Raw genomic sequence first — 18,702 nt, forward strand, 5'->3', positions numbered from 1 at the left:
TACCATGAAGTTTGAAATTGAGCTCAGGTGCATTATGTTTTTACAATTTAATTTATTAGAGCCTATCTGGCAAATCTTTGGAAAGGCACACACCTGCCAATATAAGGTCCCAAAGTTGAGAGTGCAGGGCATACCAACCAAGCATGAAGTAAAAAAAAAATTAAAAAAATCTTCAGTCGACAGGATTGTCTTGAGGCACAGATCAGTGGGAAGGGTACAGAAAGGCTTTGGCTGCTTTGAAGGTTGAAATGAGCACGGCTCTGTCTTCCGTTGACGGAAGAAGTTCGTAGCCCCCAGGACTGACTTGAGCTGGCCATTAAACGGACTTGGCTTCTACCCTCCTGACAATAATCATACATTTTGAAAAGCCACATGACCAATCAGCACATTAAAAAATAATAATAATAAGCAACTGCATTGGCCAGCCCGTTAAATGGCAAATTGGTCATTCAATATTAATAGCTTGAAAAAGAACAAGTTAAAGCTGAAGAGAGGCATTTAAGGATGTGAGTGGAAACAAGTTAAGACTTTAAGCACTCCTTCAAGCAACTTAATAAACACTACAATTGCAGAGAGGTGATATACCGGTAGTTTAGTTTTTGTCCAAGCACATTGCAGTTAAGTACTGCAATCATTCTGTCTAATTAAGGTTTTGCTGCCTCCCCCCCCCCACTCCACCTTTCTCACTCTCTATCTTCATTGCGGATAATAGCAACAATAATGTTGGTGTGGAATCTTACAGCAGCACAATCACCTCTTTCTTTTCATTTTGCCTGACTGCTTTCCTGTAACCAGTATTTTATTCTTTCCAACCCAAGTAGTTTCTGTAAATACAACCGATAGGCTTTTCACAGGATACTACCCAGAAGTACAGCCGACTTCATATCCTTGCGTCTTGTACAGGAGTGGATGAACGTGGGCAGCACGTTAGGCCAGACATCATTGGGCCAGCTGGCTGCAGTGAACTCTTGCCCTTTGGACGACATGGAGATGAGAGCACGTTGCCTGAGTTTGTTGGGGAAGACCCTGAGACTGCTGGCTGTGCAGGAGGATCCTGTCTATATGTCTTCGCTATGGGACAGACACCTGAAGGTACAAAACACCTCACTGAAATTTAACTTTGAAGAAAAAGAAGCAATCCCTTTACAATCTGTTACTTGTTTATTTTTATAAACGATCAAAACATCAAGAAGCTCATTGACAGTGATTCGTAAAGTGGGAGAGAGAAAGCGCGAGAAAGAAAGAGGAATAGAGAGAGAAACCAAACTAATCTCACTCGTAAAAACGTGCAGATCTTGATTTTCGTCAAATGCAAGCCTCCTTTAGTGTGTTTGGGAATTTGGCAAACCATGCTGGACATTCTAGCAGACCAAGGGCGATGTATTTTACCCATCCTTGGTGCCCTCTGTACTTGGAACACACCCTCTGGTCCCACTTCTTAAAAAGAGGGACCACCACCACGGTCTGCTAATCCGGAGGTACTCTCCCTGATGACCATGCGATGTGGAAGAGGCTTGTCAACCAGGACAGCCCCACAACGTCCAGAGCCTTGAGGAACTCCGGGCGGATCTCATCCACCCCTGGGGTTTTGTCACCGAGGAGCTTTTTAACCACCTCGGTAACTTCAACCACAGAGATAGGAGAGCCCACCTCAGAGTCCCTACAATCAGGCAGCAGCGCCCCATCCCCACAATAGACAGTGTTAATGGTGCACTGCTCCCCTCCTGAGACGTCGGATGGTGGAACGGAAGTCAATGGCCTCACCGAACTCTTCCCACGCCTGAGTTTTTGCCTCGACGACCACTGAAGCTGCGTTCCGCTTGGCCTCAGAGGTATCACACTCCTCAGTCTCCCTGGCAAGGTCTATTCAGGGGTTCTGGAGAGGAGGGTCCATCAGGAAGTCGAGTCTCAGGTTCAGGAGCAGCAGTGTGGTTTTCGTCCCGGTCGCAGAACAGTGGACCAGCTCTTCACCCTTGACAGGGTGAAGACCTGGTCTGTGGGTGCATGGGAATTCGCTCAACCAGTCTATATGTGCATTGTGGACTTTGAGAACCCGTTCAACCGTCTCCCTTGGTGAGTTTTGTGGGAGGTGCTTTGGGAGTATGGGATACCGAAGCCCCTGATACAGGCTGTTTGGTCTCGATACCACCGATGTCAGAGTTTTGTTCACATTGCCGGCAGTAAGTTGAAATCATTTCCAATGAGGGTTGGACTCCACCAAGGCTGCCCTTTATCACCAATTCTGTTCACAACCCGTGTCTGCGTTTTGCTCGACTTCCGCTAGGCACGAAAATAGGGCCCCGAATACTTTCTGACGACATGCTTGATATTTTTTGACCTCATTCTTCTCAACAGGAAGGTACATGTGGCCCCACCACCACGTTTACAGAAGATGATAACTTTGGGAAAGAGAAGGAAAGTACTTTAAGCAGTAAAGAGTCCAAGTTGACCTCTGCTAAAAGCACCGATTTGCAGGTACTGTATATACCTCATAAGATGTGATCCTTTTGCTTATGGCTCATATCTTATTTGTGAAATTACTGATGTTCACCTCATTTGTCTATTTCCTATACATCATTATCTGGATCCCCCTCTAAGTATAGTAAAAATCTGAGCGGCACAGTTGAAAAGAATGTAGACTATAATATTTTTATACATATAACATTCCCTGTACATTTTCTCATTCATCCAAGTCACCTAATTTCATTTATTTGAGTTTAAAATATCTTTGCAAGTGGAAAGCTGATCATTCATTTTGTTGAAATACTGTATAGGATCTAATGTTGTTTCATGATAACAGAAAGACAAAAATATATGTTGTATTCAATTCGAAAAGCATTCAAACCAGAACGGGTTCTGGCCCGAATTCTAACTGGAACCCAAAAGCTGCGTACGTTTTTTGGGGGGGCTTTTAAAGTTTGATTGCAAAGCAGGCTCACAATCTTTGGAATAGGTTTTTATTCATATCTGTTTAATGTACCTATTTGTATACAATACATCACAGCAATGCAAAATGTATTTTTTATACAGAATTTGAGGGTTCTATTGGTCTGTTATTATTACCTGAATCTCTCACACTTTTAGGCTGATTAGAACCTCAGTGCATCATACCTACATTTCATTAGCTGTTGAAGTATAACTGGTGTGTCTCTTTACCATGCAGCAAAAAAAGCGGAAAGTTGAGCTGCTCTTGGCCCAAGCCAAGAAGGTACTGTCTGAAACTGTTAGTCTTTGTCTTCAACACAATTTGTCAGCCTCCATCTTGAGTGATGCCTCTCTCAATATGCTGGAGTGTCTTGGCCAGACAGACCATGATTTGGCATGTCAGTACCTTGCCTTGTTTCAGGTAAGGCTCTGTGCATCAAAACATGACATGACTATACAGTCTATATACAAGATATCATTTGCAAATATACCAAACAACGTCTCTCATTTATCTAATTTGTTCGTGAAGAACGCCATTACCAACTATGATTCTGACGTAACCTAGAAGCCGCTTTGTCAAACGTATGTTTTTATCCCTAGAGTGCTTGTACTGTTGATGTCATGGCCGATGTTTTAAATGTGGCCTGTGACGACACCAGCGTGTCCCAGCTCTCAGCTCTACTCAGCCTCTACAGGAAACTCCTTGTCTCTCAAGAGGGCAGGCCCACTCAAGTGTTGGAAGGAGTAAGACACTCCCTGAACAGCATTTCCAAGGTACCAGCCCCCCCCCCCCCCCCACCCAACACGCACTACTTATGATTAATGGATTCTGTCATAGCAAGTTGCAAAGATCCCTTGAGGTCGGACTTGATATGAAGGGATGTTATGGCCTCTGCTCCAAATGTACCGTGGTCTCCAAAATTGCTTAGATAGGCAGAACACATATATATTACCTCAAATGTTTTGGTCCCAAAATAATATGGGCTCACACCTGCCACAATTTAAAGTACCCCTGATGAAACCTTTTTTTTTCCCGTTCTAACAAAAGCCTAAGGAAGGGATTTGTGTAAACGCTGACTGGTATTTGTAACTCTTCATAATTCCTTCCACATTGACCAAGACCCCAGTTCCAGCAGAAGTAACAGCTCCAATGTATGACGCTGTCACTACCATTCTTTACTGTCGGAATTATGGTATTTTGGTGATAAGGTGCGGACACCCGCAGCGGCTCCTGTGCTGTATGTTACACATACAGTACATTTGACAATAAAGTTTATCCAATCCAATCCAATCCAATAAGCATTTTTTTGTTTGCACAAAATATACCGCTTGGAATTGTAGAAGTAGCTTGTCTGGAATGTACTTTTGGGAAGTTTAACCTTGGTTGCATGAGACCGCACACATTTTCCCCACATGTGTTTGGGAGATTTAAAGTGTAAATGTGTAAATTTGTTTCTACCTTTAAACAATGAGATCCTTCTGATGCTGGTGAATCTCTCTGTGGACGATGGCTTGTGCTGTCATGTATGACTACAAAACTGTCAAGGAAAACAGACTTTTCATTACATGGTGGCTGGCTGGTGTGTGATGACCACCATTTAAAGTATGATTGATAATTCTGATAACAGCCATGTGCGGATGTTTCTACAGCCATATTTTCCCAGTTGTTTCTTTTGAGTTGCCTTCTTGAAAAGATGCGGGGCACGGGGGGTTCAATTCACCTGTGCATTTTATAGGTTACATTAACGGCGAAAAACGTTCTGAAATGATTTATCTTGGTCTCATTTTTTTTTTCACCACAAAAAGCTGGCATCCGAACAGGAGGTGTGTCGATTTTTTTATACCCACTTTATTATTCTTCCAAGTTAGTGTCTCCCAAGTGTCTTCTCTGAAATGAAATGGAGAACTATTATTTTCCTGTTATACATACCAATTTTTAGAGACTCAACTTGAAATAAATTGAAGACCATTTGATGTCGCGTATGAAGCCGGTGTTACAACAGAATCTCTTTTTGCAGGCCTTTTCCCAACTAACCATCAACCCCAACCACCTAAACCTTCTTGCAGAGCTTTCATTGGACCTGAAGATTATTTTACTGCAGCACTCTAAGGATGGGTAATTTCTATAGCTGTTAATTATTTTAGACTAAGAACTAATTAACCCGCTGTCTTGACGAAAAGGCAACAAAATGTACCACTAGACCGCCAGAGCATATCTCGTTCTTACAGTGCTATGAAGGACTCTATGCACACACTACTTTCGTGCTTGGGATACAGTCACATGCTAACGTCAGACGATTGCTCGCGATCACAATGACACCCCCAAGTTCTTCAAAATATACTCACTTCACAATCTGCTGGAATTACAGGAAGTTACCATAAATGACGTCTTACATTTCCAATTGCTCCAGTTATCCAAGTATCCGTGATTTGCTCAAGGCATCCATATATCATTTAACTCATTCACTCCCAAAGACGTTTTTATATGTCTTTTCAGACTTGGCTTAGAATTGGCTGGTATATCCGTGATTTACTCTAGGCATCCATATATCATGTAATCAGCCATTTTGCAGTGCATCTATATATCTAATAGTTTTATTTATTTTTTTATCTTTGTTTTGTGTGTGTGTTTTTTCTTTCTTTTTCTTTTATCTTAATATCAATATCAAATATGGAATATTCTTAAAACTGAACTATCAAAATTTGCATTCACCTCGCCATTAACCTCTTGGGCAAAAAAATTCTAATAAAGAGACATGCCATCCCGATGATATTTGGGAACAGGTTCTCCATTAGCGAATCACAACGCAACTAAAAAATAAGAAGAAGAAGAAGAACATTAATAATAATTATAATAACAGTCTTGACGGAAGCGATGACATAAGTGCGATAAAATAATATGTTGGGCTGATGATTACAGTTTGGGTCGTCTTAAAAAATGATGGACTGAGAATAAGGGACGGGTGCCGAATGACAGATCAGTAAATTTGTAAATCGCTCATCTCTGACTTAAGGCATAGTTGGAAGTTGTTGACTGGCACGTACAAATGTATTTTTAACCATTCAGGAATTACATTAATTGTATGTACATTGTTTTTTTTTCATCATGACAAAATGTGGCTGTATTTAAATTAAAGATCCTAATGTATAAGATTCTATTCCTTGTAGAAATGTTTCTATGATAAATGTGGTGGTGTGTAGACCCTTCATAAAAACTTTCACTGTCACTTTCCAAATGCTTCTGAGCTGAGCTTGTGGAACTGTGTGTGTTGTGTTTTAGATCGGAACTTTACGGCGCTGTCTACAAGGTCCCTGAATGTGTGGAAAATCTAAAACTAAAGACATCACAAGGTCATTGTCATTGAATTGAAGAAAAGTCTCCTTGTGGTGTTGTTTCACATTTACACTAACACACTTGCTTTTTGTATCCCAGTGAATACTCTTAGGGATGTGTTATCACACGTACACAGCAAGTGAAACAATGTCTCCATTTAAAATGTTTGGTTTCTGATAGACAGGTACTTTGTATTTGAAACACACCCATTAAAAGTTCAGAATAAGAAGTATGGTGCAAAAGCTTTTACCCCCACTGCTTCAAGGCCGTTTTACCTATCTACATGAGACAAAAGTGATAACAGGAGTAAAAGAAAAGAATATCTACAAATGTCTGAATGTTGTGTCATTTCTTGAGATCAGCGATGGTTCATGAAACAGAAGAGTGAGGAATAAAGAATGAGAGAGGGGAGAAAAGTGAGGGATGGGAGGAAAACATGGGCAAGAGGCTTTGAAGGTGCTCACTGGGACCAATTACAAGTCCTGTACTGCATGTGTCTATGAGCATGCATGTCTGACTGAGTGTAAATGTATTTGTTGTAGGTTCACTGACATGCTCTCAGGTGGCTAAGGTTTCTGTCTGCCCGAGGGCTCTGCTGGCTCTTCGAGAGCAGACGCAGGCCTTTGACCAAAAGATGAGACACGCACTCCTCAAGGAGGCCTCTTTGCATGATGGAAAAGTGGAAGCCTCTGACGATGCTCATCCGGTATGTATTTCCTCCTCTTTCACCGCAATGTTATTTTCCCCATCCTATGATCTGCAGTTATTGTAAAAGCGCCAAACTTGTTCTTTCTATTTACTTTTTGAGCAGAGATCTGATGAAGAAAATACGTTAACACTTCACTTTAGAGAAATTGTTCAACAAATGGAAGAATACTTGAATCCACTCATTTCTCAGTTGGACTTCACTTTCTTGAGGTATTTTATCAATAGTTCCTTAACTTTCCGCTTCTGGATGCCCGCAACTTTAGAAGAGCCATATTTAGAGATTACAATTATTTTCTGTTTTGTTTGAAATAGTTTGACAAAATATGTCGTAGTCATCCATCCATCCATTATCTCAATCGCTTCTCCTCACAAGGGCGGCATGCTGGAGCCGATCCCAGCTGTCTTTTGGGCAATAGGCAGGGCACACCCTGTTGTTCACAATCACATGTCGGGACAATTTCGAGTGTTTAATTCACCTGCCATGCATGTTTTTGGAATGTGGGAGGACACCGGACTACCCGGAGAAAACCCACGCAGGCACCGAGAGAAATGCAAACCCCACACAGGAAGGCTGGGGCCCAGAATTGAATCTTTGACCTCTGCGCTGTGTGGCGAACATGCTAACCAGTTGCCCATCATGCCTCAATATTTCATATTTAACCAGTTGAATACATTTTCCTTGTGGTGTACTACATAATTCTTGAATTAATTATGAATTTATCTCTGATACTTCATTAATCTTGTGATGGTTCCAGGGCTTGAAATAAACTTTACTTTAACAGCCACTGTCGTTTATAAGTTGCTTATCCCGACCCCAAAAGACACTCTTGGCATCTTTTGCAATTACAACTTATAACCGCTCTTCCCTGTGAACCCTGTCACTAAAAGGGTTCATGGATGGACCATTGAGCAAACACGGAGCGGGCAGTGCATCATGGGAGTTGTATAATAGTATCACATTTAGTAATGTCATTTGAGAAAAATTCAACCCTCCAAAAAAGGTAGACAGAGTGACATTCTTACCTACCACTGATGAAATCCACATTTTGGTGGGCTTGGCGGTTGTTGATGTCAAGCCCTGGATGGTTGTAATAAGATTGTACTGGATTGAAGATCGTATTGAGTGGTTTGTTTTTTGGGGGTTTTTTTGTGCCTAGTGCTAATGGTTGTGTTGCTATGCTAATCCTGTTTCTAATTTTTTTTTTAAGTTCCCAAGAGTCAACTGAGCTAGTTTCTGAAAAGGCCCAAACCAAAGGTGAAGAAAAGAAAGTAGCCTCACATGAAGGTACAGTTAGTGGTTTATCCGGAGGCATTGCAATTAGATCCACTGGGGGTCCAGGCAAAGCTTATATTCACCTACTTAATAATATTGTGTCAACAAAAACTTGTAACTTTTTTTTAAAAACTTCTCTTGTTGGTCTCTGACAACAAAAATCCAGGTCATGAATTCCATGTGACCATAGCTCAATAAAATACCGTTTGCTGCCTTTGGTTTGTTCTGTTTGTTTGAAGGCAATACAGCACACACCTGACATCATTAGCCTGGCATGTACCATAACCATGATAATCTGAGAAAAATGACACTTTCCCATAAATCATTTCTGATATTTTTGAAAAGATAACATTCCTAAAAAAATTGATTACCAGATGGCTCAGTCTAGATTTAACCGTTAATGAAGCCAAATTATCATGCCTTGTTTTGTTCGATATGGGCAACCCAAAGCAACTCTTGCTGTTTTGAGCAATTTGTAACGTATATAAATTATTTTCATTGGTGTTTGACCAAATGCATAATGCTTGTTGATTCATACACCCAGTATAAGCTTAGTCTAGAGTGGCAAAGACCATAAGCATCTACATGTTTGTCCTCATACTGTTTGGTATTCTTTAGTTTATTGTGATACAATTAGTAGTACTAATAATAATGATCACTTACAGTATTTGATCGAAAGATGTACGGATTTGTAATTGTAACCACGATGGTGTGTGTGTGTGTGTGTGTCTGCGCGTGTGCGCGCGCGCGCTTTTGTACATGTGCATGTGCCTGGTTGTGTTTTTGTGTGTCTGTCAACATCAGAAGGAACAGCAGGAGAATTTGTGGTGTTGCTGGCAGATTCAAAGTTGATGGAGTTGCCGCTGGAGGCGCTGTCTGTCCTTGAGGGAGATCTTCTAAACTCTATATCTCGAGATTTCTCCCTCCAGATTTTCTGCAGTCGTATCCCAAGAGAAGAGCCTACGAAAGGTAGTCAAGACCCAAATGTACACAAATTTAAAGACTTACACACAAAATCTGCCAGGGCACCTGCAAGGCATGTAAAAGAAAAGCTATGTAGCAAAATCAAAGTCAAGGGAATCAGTTGTTTTAATCAAAGACAAGAAAAAGATTGTGTAGTGTCTTATTGGAAACCTTTCATGATTTTTAGTCAGTGTGTGTTTCTCTTCATTACGTAAATGTCTGCTCACACTTATGAATGCCTCTTTAAATTGTATTGTGGATACACACCCATGGTCAAATGCAATGGTCGAAAAAAAATTTCATTAAAAAAAAAAATCTGATCAATCTAAATAAAGAAAAAATACACAATGACTGTGAATCATAACCAGCACAACTAAATTGAAAAAAAAATGTCATCTTTTGGAGAGGGGAAGTAAAAATAATAAGATTATGTGGTTGCACGTGTGCATATTTCTCACCTGGAATGTGGCTGCGTTCAGAATAGATCACCTTCAGACTCATTAAATGAGAGTAAGCACACACCTTCCACAGTTTAAATTACTTTTGATTATTCCCTAATAAAGTTCAGATGTTCTAGTAGGCTTTTATGGACCTTTTTGCAGCTCAATGCACAAGCCATGATCTGTAGAGAGCTCATTTGTTCTAAGGTATTAAACAGTTGAAGGGTACAAAAGAATTTCCAAAGCATTCAATATACCGTATATGATCGGTTCCGTTTAACGAGACACTGTATGTATGGTGAAGTATCGCTCACAGCTATGCAGTTGCATTGCATGGAAGTGATTAAAGAAAGACATGATATAAATGTTGCCTGTGGATCAGAATTCGCATGCAGATAGTAATTATTTCTGCTCTGTATTACGAGTCACCTTGGCATCAATAGCACCATCCACCCCTGAAGCATCTTTTCCCCATCCTCCAGGACAGGGATGGGCAACTTAAGTGATGGGGGGGACATAATTATTTATCAGCATGACTGTGCAGGCCACATATAACCAAATGTATCCAACAAGATGTATTGAAAAAATATGGACAAATACTTGATGTCTGTTTTTTATTATTGAACCAATGTACACCACAGTATCTTAGATTTGTATATGTCATGTTTTAATTTTAATTCAAAGCCTTCAACAATAAGGCTTCAACAACCAAATAATAACCACATAGATGACTGTGAATTGTGAATGGCCAAGTACAAAACAAGTCCAAGTCAAATGCCTAGGATTTCAAGTCAAGTCTGAGAGTCCAGACTCAAGTTCTACAGCCCGAATATGATCATGATAATAATGTGTGATATACTTTAAAGTTTTTCCCCTAGTATCATTTCAGATTCTGTATCAAGGTCCCCTCGGTCAGGTATTGTATCAAAGTCAAAAGTAAGTTTTGTATTCTGATAACACAATAGCATTCTGTCCATTTTTGTAAACAAAAACAAATTCAAGTCCTGATTTGCATTGTTACACACACAACACTGCTATCAACCCCCAACCCCCCAAGAAAAAACACCATACCATGATTGATGCATGTTGGTGGCAGCATCATGCTTTAGAGCTGTTTTTCTTCAGCTGGAAATGGGGCATCGGTCAAGTCAAGGTGGAGGAGATTATGTACAGTCCCAAATACCAATCAGTGTTCGTGCAAAACCTCCAGGTTTCTGCTAAACAACAAAAAAGAACAACTACAAAAAAAGAAAAACCTGCTCGGACTTCTGAACTTTACTTGGATGTTAGTCAGTGGTCCTTTTAATGGCGCAAGGTGTGTGCTTACAAGAGTTGTTGTGAAGACAAGAGGAAGCAGTCTTTTTTTATAGTTTGTTAAGGGAGAACCCCACCTACCACTCAAAGACAGCTCGTATCGACTCCTGCACACCCGCACTCGTGAGGATGAATGGTTAGGAAAACAATGAATGAATGTAATAAATATATAAACGATAATGTGTGTCGTGTACTCTAGTGTGACTACCGTAGGTATTGACAAAATCTGAGTTAAGCCTTTCATGCACCCTGTAACCTGATAACATGATAAGCTGTCCACTGTAGTAACCGCTGTCTCTGTAAGGGTTAAATAGCCTATTAATTTTGCAATCAATTCCAGTGGTCGTTGATGCTGCGCCATATGAAGAACTTTGAGAAGACTAGCCTTTCCAGCCCCAGCATACAGTTCGAAAGAAATGCCAGTGACTTCTTAGATATTCTGAACCTCTAGATCAGTGGTTCTTAACCTGGGTTCGATCGAACCCAAGAGGTTCGGTGAATCGGTCTCAGGGGTTCGACGGAGCTTCTGCCATGGAGGGCAAGACACAGCCGACTCATGACAATTAATTATGACACGCCCGCTTGGCCATCACTGGCTGCAGATGATCACATGACATTGCTTGTCCAATCGGTGCTGTGGGAAATTTAGGTCGCTTAGTAGTCAACGTGTGACTGTCATGATAGTACGTTGTACAATTTAAATTTAAAAAAAAAGTATACTTATCTCTTGAAATTTTCTTTACTTTTTTCTGTTTAATAAATTGCATTTTTTAAATATATTGAATTTGTAAAAAAATATATATATTTATTTATTTTTCACTAATGAAGGGTTCACTGAATGTGCATTTTAACTGGTTGGGTTCGGTAACTCTGCTTGGGTTTGGTAGGTTAAGTGCTCTAAATGGTGGAAAAGACTTGACAAACACACAAGTATTTGTTCATTCTGCCTTCTGCTTCTAGCGGTGGAAAAGGACCCCAAAGCGGGTAAAGGCATGAAGGGGAAAGCCGATCAAAGCCAAGCTATCAAAGCGGTGAGTAAATAGATTTGAGCCTGCTCGATCGTGACAATATCATATTTACCTGCTGTTGGTATGGTAATATGTGTTTCCCCAAGCTCCAGACTCTTTTAAGAATCTTTATCCATCAGTTGCCAAATGCGGTTTTTAATTAACCATATTCCTTGAGTTCTTAGAAAGGCGCCCACAAATAAAATGTATTATTATTATTATTATTATTATTATTATTATTATTATTTCTCACATTCTGAACTTCAGCTTTGATTCCATTGGCCAATTTGTCTGCTGCAAATGTCTCTCGGCTGCTCTTTGCCAATGTGCCACATGCACGGTGAATGTGTTTTTATTTACAAACCTTAGAGAAGGACTTTAAAAGTGATGTCATCAATTTATCCGCTAATAGGTGGACCATCCAACAGAAACAAATAAACACTTCCTGGATTTAACCCCTAAATATTGACTGCCTAAAATAAAATGGTGAATAATTAATTAATTAATTTGTGATTCTGTAGATGTGGCATAACCCTTACAGTGTTTAATATTATTCATTATATGTGTCTGTATAAACTATGGCTGCCTTCCTTTTACAGTTAAGTAAATAAACAAAGCCATTCTTTGTGTGAACAAGCTATCATATTTTCAAATGTCCGCAGATACCCGCCAGTCACGTTCTGCCTGAACGCACCGTCCCAGTGAACTCACAGAACTTCAAATGCATCTTTAATGACAAAGATATTGTCAACACTTTCAACAATTTTGGTGAGTAAAACTTGAACCCAAGTCATGTCATTACTTTTCGGGGAAACGGAGACCAAGAATATTTTATGCTCGGTTTTGATAGATAGGGTCAGAAATGTATTCATGTCACTATCACTGTATGTTTACTATTTGGGTTGTAGTTTGTAGTAGGCTGTATCATACCGTTCGATTCAAGTCTTGTTGCTAAATGAGGGAAGAAGTTCATCTTAAACTGGGCGTTATTGAAATGAACGTTGCTAATACTCTTGCACTGCATCTTGTAAGACCCAATTTGCCAGTGTGCTTTTCATGTTTTGTCCAGTTGGTGTATTATTACAAAACATTCTTGCACTTTTTGTCAAAATGACTTATAAAAAGTATTATAGATTATAAATAGATGATATAAATAGACTGTCACAATCGTCCATTGTGCTTGCTCCTCCTGCTTCATTTACACATCCTCTTACATTCAGCCTCCTCAAGTTTCGTTGTTCTTCCTCAACACATCTTCACAGCTATGTTTCGCAATCAGCTAGACATCGTGTGTACTGTGATGAACTCTGCACTTAATTATAAATCCATTGTTGTCCAAACGTTTTCAAGAAGGGACCACTCTTGTTGAGAGGATGAAGATGAACTGGGGCGCATACGGTCAGCACTTTAACCGTTTGTTGGCTGGCTTTGTGGGCATCAAACAAACTCCCAGGTGGGGCTCTGTCATTTTTTTTAAATTCACATTTATCTACTGACAGAAAGAGGAATTGCATGGGTCATAGTGTAATATTCCTAATGCCATCTCCTATTTAAAAAAATAAATAAAAAGTTTGAGTGAGTTGGAAAAGGTGCTGTGCAACTGCAGTGGATTCATGTACCTGGGAGCGGAACGCTTCTTGACTCCAGTCCCACCTGCCAAACTCGCAGCTCTCAATTTGTCAGGTAAAGTATATTTTCCCAAAGTCATTCATTATTAATGTATTTCTTGACCGTTATAAGCAATAAATGTCCCATTCCTTCATCAATTTTCTTCCACTTATCGGGGGTCGGGTCACATGGGAAAGGAGCTTAAGCATGATTTACTTTTAAAAACCTCTGAATTCCTTTTTTTGTTTTAAAAAACATTTCATAGAAAATTTCCTTTGCAAAAATGAGTAAATAAGATACAGGGAATTTAAAATAGCATAATCCCAAATAGCTAGTTGAGCAAAACATTTTTAGCCATATCAGTGGCATGTCGTCAGGGCCTTCACGGCCTTCCCTGCTGGCCGAAAAATCAAAAGCACTGACCTGCCTTCAAAACGTTGTATAAATTTGGAAAATATTACATAGATTCATTTCCAGCGATCTTTTGTCTTTGTTCAATTTAGTGTCTTAAAGTCGTTTGTGGGTTATCGTTATTATCGCTTTCATCCAATGAGATTTCAGCTTCTATTTGTTGCTATATAAACTTCCCAAGGCCTTCAGATGCAGGATTGCAAACCCAGCAGAATGGAATCTGTACTTTTTTTTGTCTGTTTTTTTTTGAAAGATGAACGACCAATCAGATTTCATATTCAGTATCGGAGAGCCTGCCAAGCTGGGTAGAGGCAGCACTTTTCCGTCCTCTGGTTGGTTCAGAGTGACTCGTGTGGGATTCATTGCATGAAGCTGGGCACACATAGACAAACAACCATTCGCACTCACACTCACAGCTAGGGACAATTTAGAGCAGGGGTGGGCAAACTTTTTGGCTCGGGGGCCGCATTGACTTTTAAAATTTGACAGAAGGGCCAGGTCAGCACGAACTATGGTACATTAAAAAAAATAAACTGCATTTGTTGACAGTCCATATCAAACATCAACAGAACAAAAGCATGGAAGTACTGTATTAATATACTTTTTTAAAATGACGACAGTGTTGTTGATGACCTATTTTAGCCTGTGCATTTCTGCAGATGGGTTGTGATCAGACCAGTAGAAGTAGAGCGATACAGAGGTCCTAGGTGGTCGAAAAGATCCCGCCCCCCCCCTCCCTGTGTTCTGCAACTTCAAGTCAATGCACCACCTGGCGGTGAAATGCCTGTCATTACAAGTCCAATTGAAATGAATGCAATCATTCACATCGAACCTTAATTGTGGACCGACCTTCGGCGAGGCGGATAAAAAGGACCAACGGGCCGGATTCGTCTCTGATTTAGAGTGTTCCATTAACGTGCCACACATGTTTTGGGAATGTGGGAGGAAACCAGAGTACCCGGAGAAAACCCACGCAGGCGCGGGAAGAACATGCAAACTCCACACAGGAAAGCCGGAATCGAATCCTGCACCTCTGCACTGTGACACCGACGTGCTAACTAGTCGACCACCGTGCCGCCCTATTTTTAACTTCCTCTTCCCATTTGCATCTCGATGTGTTTGGATAAAATCCCTCTTTTTATCCTGTTTTTCACACATGAACCCACAATGAATGGGCTTTTCAAAAGTAGGCTACTTTGCATGAAAGCAGACATTGTTGATGATTTTCTGTCCTTTTCAGAATGCCATATGGCTCTTCTGTTTGACCTGGTCCAGAGTAATACCAATGCTGTGCACTCATCCAACTTTGACGTGGACAAAAGGTAAATGTAGCCCTTCATTAAAACATTTCCATTCATTATCTCTTTTGATATTTTCTCTCCGCTTTCAACGTGACTCCATTCACATCACATTTGTCCTTATGTTGTCAACATAGACTCATGCATCAGATTTTCCTCGCATTCCTAACCTTGCTACTCGTTTCCCCCAGGGCAGGACAACGCACCCTCGAGAAGCCCTCGGAGGTCGCTCTGCTTTTGAGCCTGAATGGCGTCAACTGCATTGTCCTCAACCAGTGGCATAGCAGCCTTCAACAGATCTCAGAATACATGACCAACTTTTTGGACAGTATGTTCTAAACCAGGGGTGTCCCACTCCAGTCCTTGAGGACTGCATAGGGATCCAGCATGTTTTCGATGTCTCCCTCCCGCAACACGCCTGATTCAAATGATCAACTCATTAGCTAGCTTTTCTGAAGCCTGATGATGATCCTGATCATTTGAGTCAGCTGTGTTGGAGTAGGGAAGCGTTGAAAACATGCTGCTTCGCTCTTGAGGACCGTATTTGGACATGTCACTTCTGAACAGTCAATTCTTTCAAGCATGATTTGATTTTTTTATTTATTTACTTATTTTGTTTACAGTACATGATTTGCTTTTTTGGCTTTGGGAATTGAGGATAGAATCTGTTTTGTAGGTTTTCTGAGCGGCAGACAGACCTCCGGTCAGATTGTCCGTTCCCTCAGGCGAGATGATGATGATGATGAGGAGGATGCTGATGATAATGATGCCACGGGATCAGATGGTAGAGTATATTCTGCATTCCACCGAAGTTTTCAAACAAATGAGCATTCCTGCATAAGAAGCCATACAAATGTTGTTTGTCTAAAATCACTTGGAGAAACATTTACACCTCTTCTCATTTCCCTGGAAAGAGAAAAGCATCCAGTAGACAAATGTAACTGGACGAGGTGCAGAATTAGCCATCTCAAAAGCAGACATTTTATGACATGATTTTTTTTCCCCCTTTGCAGATCGCAATTCTGTCTCTGACTCAAAAGAAAAACGTCAGCGCAAACCTGAACTGACACCATCAGCCTTCAACTGTGTTCTTTATGGACTCCCTATTGTGACCGGCGCATAAAGCTATTAAAGTAACTCGGATATTGCATTGCATATTGACTACTGAAACACAGGCAGCGAATTTCCAAATGCATATGACAGGAAATCCCAGACGACAAAGCGCACCTGATATAAAGCCACAACAGCTAAAATTTAGATATAAAAAAAATCTACAAATATCGGCGGCCAATAACATGGGACATTTGCAAAGAAATTTACTCCTTCCTCTTCCTCATGTTTTCCTTGCCCCCCCCCATCTAAGAAACTTGGGGCGCTAAAATTAACCGCCAGGCTTCCCGTTGTCGTCCCCCCCCTCCTGTTAATGATTATTTTTCATGTTTCTTGGATGCGTTGTGACTATGAAGAAACATTCCTGGTATTTTTACATATTTGACCAATAAATGTCATTTTTATTCTGAAAATGTTGTCACACAGATGTATTTTTAAAAAACTTAATGGCTTGAACACCAGTATATCCCTTTTTTTTCTCAAAACAATGCCAAACACGGCTCATTAGACACTAGCCTCCCAGAAAAATCATTGCTATCTTCGTCTTCGTCCTCCTGCGCACTTAACCCACCAAAGCCCTCTTCAGTTTCAGAAGAGTAAAGCCCCAGAACTTACTTTGAAACATACAGTACGTTCACAGTCTCGCTCTCATTGTCGCTGTCGGTACCTGTCACTAACGTCATGAGACAAATTCACCAATGAGCTTGTGCTGTCCTCTTCAACATGCAGCACTGCAGCCTTTGGAAACCTTTAGCAATACAGTATTTGCTCTTTGCATCCGTCCAGCTGTCATGGAACTCGTCACAATATCCCAATTTAGTGTCTTTTGTTCGACTGTTAATTCTGAATAGAACTGTTTTTGTAACTCATCATTTCCTCTCCCAATGTAGCTATATGGTGGCAGATATTTTTCATATTGGCCATGCACTCTGCAGAGTTTCTCACTAATTAAAATAGCAAAGGTACTTGCTGTTGTACCATTCGAATTCATTCTTCATGACATTCTATTGTTTGTTTTGTGAAGAAGACGGAACCTCAACCCTGAAATTTGCTGCTTCCTATTGTGTATATGTACGTTAAAAAAGTGAAATGCACTTCCTATCAGGGTTGGGCGGCCATGACCATTAAAAAAAACAAATCATGTCTTCATCTGCAAACTTATGTAAGCTTTGGCCATCTTACCGTGAAGTGCTTTATTTTGGAGATCTGTCTTATTGTGCGTTGGTGTAGCGATTCACTCACCTGACTTTGGTCCAGGCAATGTGAATCCGGTTGCTGAGATAGCAGGTGCAAGAGAAAAGAGTGTACATACATACATGCAATCATACATAACAAATATTCCTCAATAATTAGACAGTCGGTTTTGGGGTAGTCGTCAAATCCAATCGTTCGACTTAATGCTGATAGTACATAAATTACTAGTCAGTTGCTCTTCTCATTATGATCCATGGATGGATGGCTGGATGTTTTATTGTACAGTAAAACATGAACGTGAGTCAGTTTTAGTGAATTTCGAAACTTTTTCTCATTTATCTAAAATGAATCAGTGGAACAGCGACAGGTGGGCAGTATTATCATTTTAAACATGCGCGTAGCCTTCAGGTTCCAAAACACCGGGTTGACATTAGTCTTGTTTGTTTTGGCCAGTTGTATCCAGAGGATGCAGTGAGACTGGAGCTGAACTGTGTATCGTTTTGACCTTTGTGTGCACTTTATGTATGCATGTGGGTCAGTACAAGAGGGCGCATAATATGCAAATCTTCTAAGCTGGCGGCTTGCTAGAGAGAAAATGAAAATGTATTGAAATGTAATATTAAATAGCTAGTCCAGGTTGTACCCTGCATGTGTCCTGCTGAGAAAGGCTCCATCTCAACTCTGACCCTAATGAGACAAGTGCTATTCAAAATGAATGGATTCTTAAGTGGCCTTTTTGAGTGTCAGAAATGAGTAGGTTTATTGTTACATTTTGAATGGACATCAAAAATGTTCTTTTGCATAGTCTGCAAGCAAGCATGTGCACACGTACGGATCAAAGGGAGGCTTGAGCCCCTGCTCCTCTATTCCTTGTATTTTAAATGAATGAATCTCATATACATTCTGACTTTGGCACAGCTTAAATGTACAGTACCTTTGACAAAATACATAAATCCAAATAGCTGGTTAGGAGATGACGCTCAATGTGCTATGGAGGAAAAGCACATGGGCAGCCCTCTGCATAGTTTTGTATTTGTTTATGGTGTTTTTATGCTTAAGGGGTTTTTTTTGGGCGGGGGGGGGTTGTAACTGTCCTTGTTTTGGGAGTGGAAAAGGC

The 18,702-nt window shown here is 40.5% G+C and overlaps 1 protein-coding gene across 1 annotated transcript in view; it reads left to right on the forward strand.

Moving 5' to 3' along the window:
* cfap46 (cilia and flagella associated protein 46) overlaps positions 1 to 16,704 on the forward strand; it is a 47,752-nt gene extending 31,048 nt beyond the window's left edge. Inside the window, exons 42-59 of the mRNA XM_086122866.1 lie at positions 904 to 1,092; positions 2,356 to 2,475; positions 3,164 to 3,346; positions 3,526 to 3,699; positions 4,944 to 5,041; positions 6,206 to 6,276; positions 6,802 to 6,965; positions 7,068 to 7,177; positions 8,176 to 8,264; positions 9,054 to 9,209; positions 11,918 to 11,988; positions 12,627 to 12,732; positions 13,315 to 13,417; positions 13,535 to 13,647; positions 15,224 to 15,305; positions 15,473 to 15,609; positions 15,958 to 16,065; positions 16,295 to 16,704. Coding sequence (XP_085978992.1) covers positions 904 to 1,092; positions 2,356 to 2,475; positions 3,164 to 3,346; positions 3,526 to 3,699; positions 4,944 to 5,041; positions 6,206 to 6,276; positions 6,802 to 6,965; positions 7,068 to 7,177; positions 8,176 to 8,264; positions 9,054 to 9,209; positions 11,918 to 11,988; positions 12,627 to 12,732; positions 13,315 to 13,417; positions 13,535 to 13,647; positions 15,224 to 15,305; positions 15,473 to 15,609; positions 15,958 to 16,065; positions 16,295 to 16,404 — 2,184 coding nt within the window. The 3' untranslated portion in view covers positions 16,405 to 16,704. The remainder of the gene's footprint in view (positions 1 to 903; positions 1,093 to 2,355; positions 2,476 to 3,163; positions 3,347 to 3,525; positions 3,700 to 4,943; positions 5,042 to 6,205; positions 6,277 to 6,801; positions 6,966 to 7,067; positions 7,178 to 8,175; positions 8,265 to 9,053; positions 9,210 to 11,917; positions 11,989 to 12,626; positions 12,733 to 13,314; positions 13,418 to 13,534; positions 13,648 to 15,223; positions 15,306 to 15,472; positions 15,610 to 15,957; positions 16,066 to 16,294) is intronic.
* Positions 16,705 to 18,702: the final 1,998 nt, after the last annotated feature.

Source organism: Hippocampus guttulatus, chromosome 10, assembly GCF_054856545.1.
Source record: "Hippocampus guttulatus isolate MCC_2025c chromosome 10, RoL_Hgut_1.0, whole genome shotgun sequence".
In the NCBI taxonomy this organism is placed as follows: domain Eukaryota; kingdom Metazoa; phylum Chordata; class Actinopteri; order Syngnathiformes; family Syngnathidae; genus Hippocampus; species Hippocampus guttulatus.